The sequence below is a fragment of the Anoplolepis gracilipes genome, chromosome 1 (genome assembly GCF_047496725.1).
Source record: "Anoplolepis gracilipes chromosome 1, ASM4749672v1, whole genome shotgun sequence".
Classification (NCBI taxonomy): Eukaryota; Metazoa; Arthropoda; class Insecta; order Hymenoptera; family Formicidae; genus Anoplolepis; species Anoplolepis gracilipes.
This window is the reverse complement of record NC_132970.1, coordinates 4403972-4416579: the sequence shown is the minus strand read 5'-3', so window position 1 is coordinate 4416579 and position 12608 is coordinate 4403972. Positions and strand designations below refer to the sequence as shown.

The window sequence follows — 12608 nt, the reverse complement described above, 5'->3', positions numbered from 1 at the left end:
GGATAGCTTTAAAAAACTTCTAAGAAAACAATTGTCAAGCTTAAGTAGTCATATTTTTTTCAATCGTGACAGTTTTCATATATTTTTAAACTTTTGTTTAAAACAAGAATTTAAAAGAATATTTATTAATATTTTTAGTTGCCTTGAAGATATTTAGCCGTCCTTACTTTTCATGAAACTACACTAAATAGATATTAGTCAAATGAATATTTCTCAGACGGTAACTAAAAAGAATGAACAGCGAAAGCTGAAAAGATGAGGATATTTATGTAATAATTTGTGTATATGAACTTGAATAACTATACATATCTAACTGTGTATATGTGTGTGTCGTGTGTATGACTGAAGAGCGGCAGCGGTAAGCAGACGACGCCCTCCGTGATGGAGCTTTAATTAAAATTACGTACGTTTGCTTCTCTCGCAAAACGTGTATACGTTTTACTCTCTCTCCTTCTTCTCGCTTCTGTTTAATATTTTTATGAGCTTTTCATTATGGACACGCGTGTATGTTTGCGTGTATCTGAGCATGTTTGTATGCGCGTCTCCTGGACGAATCTGGGAAGAACACAAGACGTTTTTGAATAAACATTCGTGAGACGACGAGTTAAATTAGTCCTTTTTTTTCTCTTATATTCTACCGGTGAATCCTCATTTGCGGAATTTGTATGAAAAGATTTCTATCGCATGTTCTCACACGGGATGTCGATTGTCGCAAATAACGATACGTCTTTGAAGGGCTTACAAAACGCAGACCTGTAACAAGCACCTTTTTTACGCGACATATGTGTAGGGTCGGTGATATAAATGAGCGAAGGACCGTAGAAAGGAACGAGAAAAGGGGGAAATTGGGAAATTATTCGCACTTATGTGATGCGAAGGAATGCAATGTCGGAGTGCGCGCGCGCTTGAGAGGAAATTACGAGAAGAGCCATGAGATCACACGTTGAATATCTTTTCATTGCACAGAGAGAAAGTATAGTACTCGCAAAGATGTCACTATTTTTCCTTTCTATGTAATTAAATATAATTCATAAGAATTTTCTTTTCAATATGAGTTTATTGTTAACTACATTTGAATAAGCGTAAACTTAAATTTTTTATTCTGACATTTAGAGAGTTTTTAATTGATATTATTATTTTTCACCGATACTTTGTGTTGCATGAAAGATAAATATAGATACAGATTTGAAATCATAAGTTTTAGGAAAACTATAAAAGTTTGTATAAGAATCATATATGTATATTGTAAGATAATTTTGTTTGCCTTAGCTCCAGGAGCTAATTCTCGTCGAAGCGTTAAGCAATAAGGAATCTGCAATGAATATTCAACATATTTGTAAATCCGTCAGTTTGTGATGCATATGTATTATGAGAACTCATGGCAAATAGTTAATACATGCGTTTGAAGGGTGTCGAAATTGTGGAATGAAGAGCGACCAATAATCGTTGTAAACTTTGAAGTGCATTAATTCGATTCTAGATTTTGACAGAAATAACAAAAATCGCAACGATAAAATATGATGTATATGTATAATTTATAGAATCTCTTTTAATGTTGCTGTTTTACGAAATTTTCATGACAAATTCTTTGACGAAAATGAGAGGACGAAACATTCAAATATTTCATATAATTATAAAAATAAGCAAACTATAAAAAGCAAGCATTCAATTTTTGTCTTTATATAATTCCAAACAAACATATAATTTAAAATTTATATTTAAGAGCGATATGTGAAATTGTACATATGTAATTATATGAGAATTTAAAGAGAAGAGCTATAGTAATCTAATCTAAATTGGCATACCGATAGGTTTGTTAAAGGGCTCCGTCACGGCTGAACGACCACGTACTTTGCGTCGCTTACGGAACGTCTATGGTCAGACCGGGATGGGAACTGGTAGCGACGGCGGGGGTGGAGATCGTCTCGAGGACGGCGAAGTCGCCTTTCGGCTTTCCGGCGACCGGGATCGCGACAGGGACGAGAAGTCCCTTAGCATAATGAGTCCCTTCGACGAGCAGGAGGAATGGGCAAAGATCTCGGAGATTATGGCATCGTTCGGAACTGGTCTTGTGAGAGAATCGGTGTTCGTCAGTGAGCTCGAGAAAGAATTTCAAACGAGGCTAGGTAATCTTATCTCACCATACGTGATTTTTCTTTGCATCGATAATAATATTGATCTTGAACAACTTCTCAATCGTAGATTAGTTTGTATAACTTATAATGAGGTAATATTTGTGTAAATTTTTTAGAAATTATCTACGTATATTAATGTTTTACTTTTTTTCTTGTATTAAATTATACTATATTATTATACATATATTAAATAATTATAATTATATATTATATATATATATTACTTTTTGTATCTTGCGTATTTGTAATGTTTTGTTAAAATTCGTTAAAGTTGATATTTTGGCAAATTCTTAGCAAAAAATATTTTGTATTTTTTATTTTGTATAAATCAGGTTTAAGTTCAGACACTAGCAGCAGTCCAGTTGTTTCCACATCAGTGGGTCAATGGTTGTCCACTTTAAGTTTGTCGGATTACGAGTCTCTCTTCGTCAACTATGGCTTCGACGATCTCGAGTTCATAGTGAGTAGACATGCGTTTCACGTATTACGATTGCGATCGCAAAACATGCGGGAAATCGTTTAATCGCGTGGTTGCAGAACGGGGTGTTGGACGAGTCGGATTTGCGCGACATGGGGATCAGCAGCGATCAAGAACGGGCGATGATCATGGATGCGGTCGGGTTGCTGAACAAACGAGTGGAAAAGCGTAGCGGCAGTCACGGCCAATCGGTAGAGGAGTGGCTGAAAAGCATCCACCTGGAAAATTATACGGAGACGTTTAGAAAGCATCTGTACACTGACATGGATCGGGTCAAACGAATCTGGGAGGTCGAGCTGGCGGCAGTCCTAGAGATCCAAAAGCCGGCGCATCGCAAACGCATCCTTGCATCCGTAAATGGCCCGAATAGTGCGCGCGCGGAAACTCGAAATGGTACGGGAACAAACTTGGAAGACTTGAATAAGGATCTCAATACATTGGTAAGTGATTAACACAGATTAAATTGTTTCAAATATATTGATACAACATTAATTTATTTGTGTAAATGACGTTTAAAATATCCTTGACGGATATATCAATTTTATATACATGTAAATAAATTATAGAAATTAATATGAATTAAAAACATATATAAAAACTCACTTTGCTTATTAATTAAGAGAAGCATAAGAAAATAAGAGTTAACAAATATATATAGTGCAAAATAATTTTTATTGATAAATTATAATTTGAAATATTCAACATATTTCGTGAATCGAGATGTAGAAAAATTCAATGCAGAATGCGTTGAACGAGGGTGTCTGACAAGAGCAAACACTTCGCAGGCCGAGGGTAGGATGCACCAGCAATCGAGAATTGGATGGTATGGCAAGCCTGATCGTTCCCGACGCATTTTGCTCGCTCGATCGCGTTATAATCTAAATATCGTAGCTAATTGGAGACTTGGTATTGTGATGCACGCGCGTACGTGCTCTCTCTCGGCGATGATCATTCGAGCGCCACTCGATGCTTTTTGTTCGGATGCCTTCACCGTGTTAGGCGTCGATAAGTACATCGCACTGTTCGCCCGTGTCTCCCCGCTCGTGTTCTCTTAATTAGCTCATTAAATCTCGTAAACGTCTCCGGCGACCGGATTCATTCGGCTCGCATCATTCTCGCGCTCGATAATCCCGACAAATTGGTCTCTTCTGCCCTTTCAACTAGCCTTCTCCTCCCTTGATTTTTCGCAGCTATCGGATCCAACGAACCGTAGTTTGACTCCGCTAGCATTCTCGCTGGTAACGCCTGCGGATTTTCGTTGTAGACCATACGCTCTCCAACGTTCAAATTTTACTCGTTCTCTCTCGAGTTTTCATTTCATCTCTCTTTCGCCCAAGTCTTCTGCAATTTGTCACAATGGCAATACCTAGAATTATATTCAGAAGCCAGATGGAGCGAACGATACGGATTGTAATCCGAATTCGAGTGTCGCGCCTATCCGGTTCGAATCCAATTTATTTGCAATATCTGAAATATCGTGATATCGATGCTACAACAATGCAGTGTTCTGGCATAGCTAGTAAAAGGTTTCTTTTTGGTGTAGCATGAATGTGGTTTGCAACGCAATGCGTTTACAAGGGTAATTGCACGCCGCACAAAGTAAACCCGGGACGAATTCGACTTCGTAATATGTCGTATAAAAGAATGGTGCAATAGTTTTTTTTACATTGCACATGCCCCAACATTTCGTTAAAATCGATTAGTTCAACAGATTCTTGTCACTATAAAGTTATAAAAAAATATCTGTCAGAGAAATTGCAACCTCGGGGCAGACATGGCAGTTTCTATTTGGAATTGCACAGAAATTGGAATTTATCTGTAAGAGTGTATAAAAACAACTTTGTTTTGGTATGCAATTTTTTTGCGATGATTGAAGAGAAAGTAAATTTGGACAATTTAAATATTTTTCGCGATAATAAAAAAACTAATAAATATCCACAATTCTAAAGCACAAAAAACATTATTATTATTTATTACACATTTACTACGTTACATAAAGATTATGTATTCTGCGAACGAACGACCTGTATAATTTTCTTGATATATTCGGGATTGCTGGTCGGATAATCCGCCGGGTGATGCGAGGCAGCTCTCAAATCTGGTCGTACTGTTATTTTCGCAGAAGACGAATATACAGCAGCTGAAGGAGGAGATACGGGAGAAATTGCCGGAAGCAACGGTAGACGGTAACGGTGGCACGTCGATAACCGGCGGAACGAATTCGGCGGCCACGGGTACATTAAGGCATCGTAAAAACAGGCCGGCACCCCAACCACCCCAACGACCTAGTTCGCATAATGGAGCGATCTCGGCGCCGGAACAGCTTGAGATCAGAGCTCCGTCCGAACTGCTTTTTGGCGTGCCATCCACCCTCAAGACCCAGTGGAGGCACCAACCGAAGGCTCTAGTCACCGGCTGCGTCACGTACGTCGCTAATGTAAGTGCTTTCTGCTTTTATGTTTGCTTATGTTTATCTTGTATTTTTGAAAAAAAAAAAACACATTTCGTTCTCTCTCTCTCTCTCTTTTTATTCTGTAAACGTAATGAGCAACGTAACGAGTAGTAAACAATTTTCAGTAGATATCAGATTGTTTTACCATACTTTACATAAAACGCTACTTTAAATCGCAAATATTTTGCAATTATTGCAATTATGAAAAACTACACGTGAATTTTTCTTATCTTTCGAGATATAATTGTTGTATCGTAAACTACGCGGATTATGCATGTGAAGTGTTTTACTTAAAAAATACGTTATTTGTGTTGTAAACAAGAGTTACTATATTAACGTTATAAAAAAGTTATTATTATAAGCTTTTAGCATAAGTTTATTATTGTATAATTGTACTATTTTGTTGTGATTTTATCTGTTGTCTTCTTCCGTTGATTATGTGTGACGAGTGAATTATAACACTCGTTAAATCGCTTCAAGGCTGATGTGATTATAGTTAATTCGTGACATACGATAATAAGCTTCGTGCAGAAAATTGCTCTGTCTCTATTAATTGCTCGGAATTTTCCAATTCAAAAGAATCAATTTACATTCAGAATTGTTTAACGTATAGTATAGTAGTTACAAAATTTGTGATTAATTTTATAAGCATAATAATTTCTATTAAATTTTGTGCTGTCGATTTTTAGAAAAAAAATTCTTTCTATTTCTAAATAATATAGTATCTGGGCTCCACCTTCGTCAAGGAATTACGTGGTACCGAGTCGACGAAAAAGTCGATACAGAAGCTGAAGAAGCCATTTCTAGAACCGAGAGTCCTTAACATTATGCTGGCGATTTCTTATCGTGGCGTTCGTTTTCTCAACACGGTGACTAACGTAAGATTTTTTTATCTCTGACGGAAAATACTAAGCGTATAAGATGAAAATTTAGAAATTTAACTTTTTCATAACTAATACGACAGGAGCCAATTTGCGAACACGAAATTCGCAATATTCATTGCGCCTGTCAGGACGCTGACGATCTTACTCACTTTGCGTACATCACAAAGGATCACACCAGTAGCAAACACTTCTGTCATGTATTTTGCGTCTCAACAATGGTAAATATCTATTTTAGAGAGTTGTAGGAAAAATTGCTCTTACACTGCATATTCTTTTACTATTTAATTTATGGCGAATACGTATGGAGCGCAACTATTGGATTACAGGATCAAGCGACAGAGGTCATATTGACTTTGGGTCAAGCTTTCGAGGTAGCTTATCAAATGGCATTAAAGGACAAGATCGGTGGCCACGCGATTCGGTCTCAATCTGCCAATCAACTAACAACTCTCGCCGGATCGTCGAAGTCGATGACCAAAATGTCCGTGTCTCCTGATTCCGCAACCGATCCCATCAGTCGAGACACGGATCATACTCTGGCTTCCAATTCCACGGCGTGCGCGAATCCCAAGATGAAATCGCGATCAAAGTCCATACCGAATCCAAATCTCCATACCGTTAATCCAAATCCAACGCAGGACAGTAACTCCAATTCCAGTTCCAGCTCGACGACCACCGCGAACTGCAATCCAAGCTCGAATTCTGTCTCAAGCCCCAGCACGAATTCGATCACCAGCTCTAACTCGAACAGCACCACTAATCAGACCACTAAGCCCTTGGTCACCCATGGTCGTTCTCATTCTGTCAACGACATCAAGGTAAACGGTAATCAATTGAAGTTAGCACCGGCACCGGTAGATGATATTGGTATCGGAGTGAAGGATATGAAACCCGGTTCCAGAGCTCCGATCGCGCTTTCCGAGGAACTCTAAATCGTGTCTCGGGTTGAACTGCATCGCGATAGCGTTCGATGTGATGGAAATGCGTTGCTTTCGCTTCAATATAAATGACAAAATCTTCTATTTCTGAATTCTTTGGATTGCATAAACAATAGAAGTAACTGTCATAACGACTTTTCGACTTTTCAATTTAGCAGCATATTCAATGACATTTACGATGGACGTGTGAGACGGTTACAGTTTGTTATTATTCGCAAAATTCGCGTAAACATTTAAGCAAAGTATCATTTATATAGATACACGACTCGCGAGATTTCGAGATTAATAACAATTGCAAAAATGCGAACGATATTCTCTTGATCGATTCCTGATATTATACGATTAGCAATTAGTATGGTTCCTTAACGCGTAAGAAGAAATATCTTTGTCAGAAATGTCTTTTATCACTTTTTATCCGATTTGATTCCGTCACTTTCAGTGACGTAAATATGTATTTATGGTGGCGTGTAAGTACACGCCATGTATACATTCATCGCTGGAAGGGGAGATATTCGATTATTATGGAATTTAACGAATGACACATATGGCCTCGAGAATGACGAAGGTAAGTAGCGTCGTCGCAATATTCTGCACCTTCAGATTGATATTCGACTGATTTTACAACAGTGACACTGTGATCTTGAACTATATGCGAAGCGTGTATTGGCCAAAGTGATTCATCGAGGTAACTAATTGATCGTTCGCCGTACATACTTCCGGCGAACAATGAAACGCATTAGATCTTTCTTCCTTACAACGCGTCGTTATAATAAGCAGTATTATTATTATGTCACGATTTAATGATAAAAAGAATGAGCATGGATACGCTCACCACGATATTATCTAGCGAGGTGTGAAAGCGCTATAATAATGGATGTGCAGTTCTCAATGTGCAGCTTTAATCTATCGCGATTACGCTCGGCGGTTTGTAGATATCCGATTTTTGTCCGATGTGTGAATCGATTATATTATTTATCGAAATGCTATTCATAGCATTGATATTTATTAGCGGACCACAGGAAAGGAAAAGACGCGGAAAAAAAAAAGAGGAAAAAGTGTGACGTGCTAACACATATGCTCAATATCGATCCTTCGTAAAACGTAAACGGTGACCAACGAATCCGTTCCGTACTCTTCCCGTGTTCTCTTCGTGATTTTCTCATTCCCCGATCCCAAGTTCCGATTTCGAGTTACAATCGTTTCATTCTTCAAGACTGAGGGTCCTTATCTCGTTTTATATTTCGTGTTTTTAGTGTAATTTACATTTATAGAAAAAAAAACAGAATCGAAAAGAGAAAGACTTTAATATATTTATTTGATGAAGCTCGTGAACACAGAAAATATATGCGAGCGTAATGTCAAATATCTATCGACTTCTATTTGATACTCGAACGTTACTCGTCGAAAAATAAGAAAAAAAATTCTTAGATACATCGCAATTGATTGCGATTCAAAATGTCAACTATATATACATATACGTCACTTCTAGTTAGCAAAAAGTATGATTAACTTGACTTTCTCTTCTCTCTCTTCACCTATGATACAATTAAAATTATATAATCTAGAAAAGATAGAGAATCGACAGAGTCGAAACTAGTTGAGACTAAGATTACCGGTTTGCACGAAAAATATCCGATAATATGACATTATATTGGTATATAACGTTGTACGTATATAACGTAATACGGATATTGTTCCATTTTTACAACATGCGGGCCTAAAAAAATTGGGTAATTATCTTACAAGATCTATTTAATGATATATCCCATGCATTGGACGGTATATATATATATATATATATATATATATATATATATATATATATATAACGAAAAGAATCTACAGCGAAACGAAATTTTATATATGTAGTCTTATTAATTAGATCCTCTCTTTGTTTGTTTATTTCATTTAAACCAAAGAAACATATAATATAAATATGTATAGATACATATTTATATATTTGTGAAAAATACTATATGAAAGACAGACAGAAAGACAGAAAAACAGATAATAATGGAACTTAGGGATAATCGTAGGGAGAGCCGTTAGAGAAAGAAAGAAAAACGACAAACTGCCAAAACGATACACCACCATCACTCGATAGCTATACGTACACTTTGTCACGTTTACAACATAATTCATTATACGTTAACAATTAAGGTATACAAGATAAATGTGAACATCGATGATTTGAAATTTTCGTGAGACATAACTATTAAGTATTCTACGCATTTGATGTATTCATGTAGCAGCTATGTTTAGTGAGTAGTGTCGGTAGGGAGCAGCATGTTGTATCGATGTGTCGATAGGTACCATTTAATGATATACAGTATAAGAAACAAGGAGGAGAAGCAGGTACGTAACAATTGATGATCGCGCGATAATTTTGCCGCGACAGCGAACGAATTCAATTGATTTGTTCGTGTAAATTCGCGCAATGCAATTAATAGTGCCAATGCGCGAGCCTGTCGCGTACATTTTCAATTCGATCTCACTGTTTGTCTACCGAGAAAATATTTCGTAAGAAAAAGAAAATAATAATAGAGTAAATATATTGCCTGTAATTTTCCCTTTTGCTCATTTTTTAGATATAATATACAATACATTGACAAGTGCACGTTATCCTAAGACCCTAAACCGCCGATCAATATTAATATAAGAAATAATAATAGGAATAAAAAGCATATTAATGGCGTGAATTATTACGTAATATAAATATTACAAAACTCATATATATATATATATTTGTGAATGGCGGATTATTCCTTATATTATTCTTTCTTTTTATATACCCGATCTAGGTGCGAATTATTGCGATTATCCAGAAGACAAACTCGTTGAGACATTGAGATCGATATTGATGGGTTTTGAGAAACGTAAAATCTTTCGCACAAAAAGAAAAGATTGATTCTTGGACCAAGCAAGAACTAGCAAGAACATTTTGCTCGTTACGGATTATCGTTAGAGTATTAAGGGCAGTGCATCTCGTCGCTGCACTTTTTCACAAAAGCATGGAATTTAACCTTGTGCCCGATTGGTACCGATAGCGGCATAAGATATGTGTGCTGTCGATATTATATTATATAGTACGATTTTTAGAATATATGTACATATATACATACATATAGGAAATTACACGGACCACCGTGAATCAGTTTCTTTCATTAATACCAAAGAGATTATGAGTGATGATTTATTTCATTGTGATTTGTACATTTAATGATTATCGTAACATATTAGCCATTGTTCTTTAATATGATTTATTGTTAGATAATTTTTTCTTTTGTAACTTGCACATGAAGTTTTGTTGCACATAATTTTAACAGAATTGACAGTATAACAATTAGTAATAGCGCCATTATAAACATTTTTAAAATTCATACATACTAATTTTATATGAATGTGGTATTGTATATAATTATATAGCCGAATGTATTTATCGCATACATGTCAATAAACGAGAGTTTCGTTTGCTTTACGCCAATCAAATTTGCATAGCAAATGCATTTTGACGCGTCGTCGGTTAACTCTATAAAGGTCCTGCAACAGTGCAATTCCCTGAAATGTATTTAGATTCCTCTCTCTCTTTGAATATAGAGGTTTAGATATATAAATAGCATCACATAGAATGACATTCTAACAATTATATATCATGACTTACATCGTTATTTATGAACTTATTATTTCTGTATATTTTTTGTTATTCACCGAACGCTGACAATAAAACATGATTTTTTTGTTATAACGTTGTTATTTTATGTGTATATGTAATAAGACCGATTCTAAAAACGATTATACAACACGGTTTCGACAATAGCGTTTTAATTCTATACATAAATGTGCATCGTTGTAAACTGATTCCGGTGGTAGCGTATCCACAGTCCTTTGTGTGGTTGTTGAAAAAAAAAAAATCTGTGTACAGTTGTCGATATTACCTTCGTTTCGATCGCGAGCGCGAATTCGTGCGCTTTTAAGGCCGTAGTTGGATGCATTTCGCGGATCGTTACACACGAAATGCAACTGTTCCTGATTTTCGCGTAACCAGGGATATTAAAGCCGGGAGTTAATATTTCGGAGAGCACGAACTTCGTACTTTTTAATATACGAAATCTACGAGTCGATCTAGTCCCGGAAAGTTATTAATTCCGAAAAATATGATATATTCCCCGGTATTAACCGCGTACCTGCGCCAGTAAGAGTTCGTGAAGCGAGATGAATGTGTAGGATAATACACGCGCACACACAAGATGTAGCTCGGTAAAAAGAGCGGCATTCCACGAGATACATACACACGCGCACATACATACGTAAATAGATGTTTTTACATTTTTCGCGAACGCTAATTTTCTTTGTTCTTTGGTCGTTTTCCGCTCGTGTAATGGCCAGCTGGAAGTTGAACTTTAATTCCGCATAGTCGACGGTGTGTTATCGAGGGAGGGTGTGTACATCGTTAATTATTAACAGCTGTAATTGTGTACGTATGCACTCGCGTCTGGCGCTTTGTATCAAGCGCACAAATATCGGTCGATGCAGACATTAAAACAGATATAATTTTGATAAGTTTTATATTTAATAATTTTGATGAGTTTATAGCTTGATCGAATTCTTGATGTTGTCAATTTTTAAGAATTTTAAGAGAATTATATGTCATTGATTTCGTCACCATTCAATCCCAACACTATATCGATCTTTTACACTCTTAAGATATATGAAAAATAAAAAAAATTCAAGGCGAAGGATTTAGCGCTTATAAGAATTGTATTCATCTTTGTTAATGTAATGTACTATTGTTCGTTAGATATTTCATAAATATTTTTTTTAATTGTAATTCAAATCGTGATTACTCATACGTAGATTTACAATGTTAAATTCATCGATAAAATTGCAATTGTGCGCGTATCTTTCTTGCAATAAATTTGGCAATAAATGCCAAGCTAATAATATTTTTCACTGCCGAAATAAATAAATAATTACATTTCCTAATACGGTATTAAAATTAATAATTATTACTTTTCAACTTTTGTAACAATAATTTAATCGACTGTGACAGTAGTTGTAGTGCGTTTTTAAATTGATATCTTAAGGCTTACATATTTATCGCTTGCAAAAAATAATAGAACACGTAATCTACCTATCTGTAATCACTTAGATCGTTGCACATGTACATGTTGAAGCAACTTTTTATTAGCGCTATTCTTTATTAGTCTTAAGCTATACTCTGTAAATTTCCTCTTTCTCTTTGATAGAATTTCTCATTAGAGAAATCAGGCATTTTTTGCAACGGGCTTGTATCTTCTGAATACGTTCAAGATTGTATTAAAGGAATACCGAAACGGAATGAAATTGTATTCACTTGAAAGCGAATGGAATAATTGGGCCACAGAGGAACAAAATATGAAAGATGAATCTTTTTACATACGCACATTTGTATGTAGAAGTGTACATAGCGGGAGCGAGAGTAAATGTAAAATAAGTGAACCAGAAGCGATTTAAAAGTCGAAATGTCACGGCGCGAAATGCTATGATCGTTGGAACGGAAGAGTAGACAAATCTCTGGTATCGAATGGTCACGTATTTTGGATCGAATGTTGTACGGATGGAACATTCGGAAAAAAACTGGATATAACTTTGCTTTGTATTTCACACACAATGTTCTCATAAATATTAGTTTTAGTTAATTGAAATTTAAGCGACTTCTTTCTCTCTCTTTTTCTCTCTTTT

General features: G+C 36.0%; 1 protein-coding gene across 2 annotated transcripts in view; it reads left to right on the top strand.

Annotated features, from left to right (window-relative positions):
* The window catches only part of LOC140673098 (ankyrin repeat and SAM domain-containing protein 1A), a 43579-nt gene extending 32947 nt beyond the window's left edge, over positions 1-10632 (top strand). For both annotated transcript variants that reach the window (XM_072905765.1, XM_072905758.1), the window contains 7 exons: positions 1812-2126; positions 2468-2595; positions 2673-3053; positions 4736-5050; positions 5788-5943; positions 6030-6167; positions 6276-10632. In XM_072905765.1, the coding sequence (XP_072761866.1) occupies positions 1812-2126; positions 2468-2595; positions 2673-3053; positions 4736-5050; positions 5788-5943; positions 6030-6167; positions 6276-6881 (2039 nt within the window). In that variant the 3' untranslated portion in view covers positions 6882-10632. The remainder of the gene's footprint in view (positions 1-1811; positions 2127-2467; positions 2596-2672; positions 3054-4735; positions 5051-5787; positions 5944-6029; positions 6168-6275) is intronic.
* The last annotated feature ends 1976 nt before the right edge of the window (positions 10633-12608 follow it).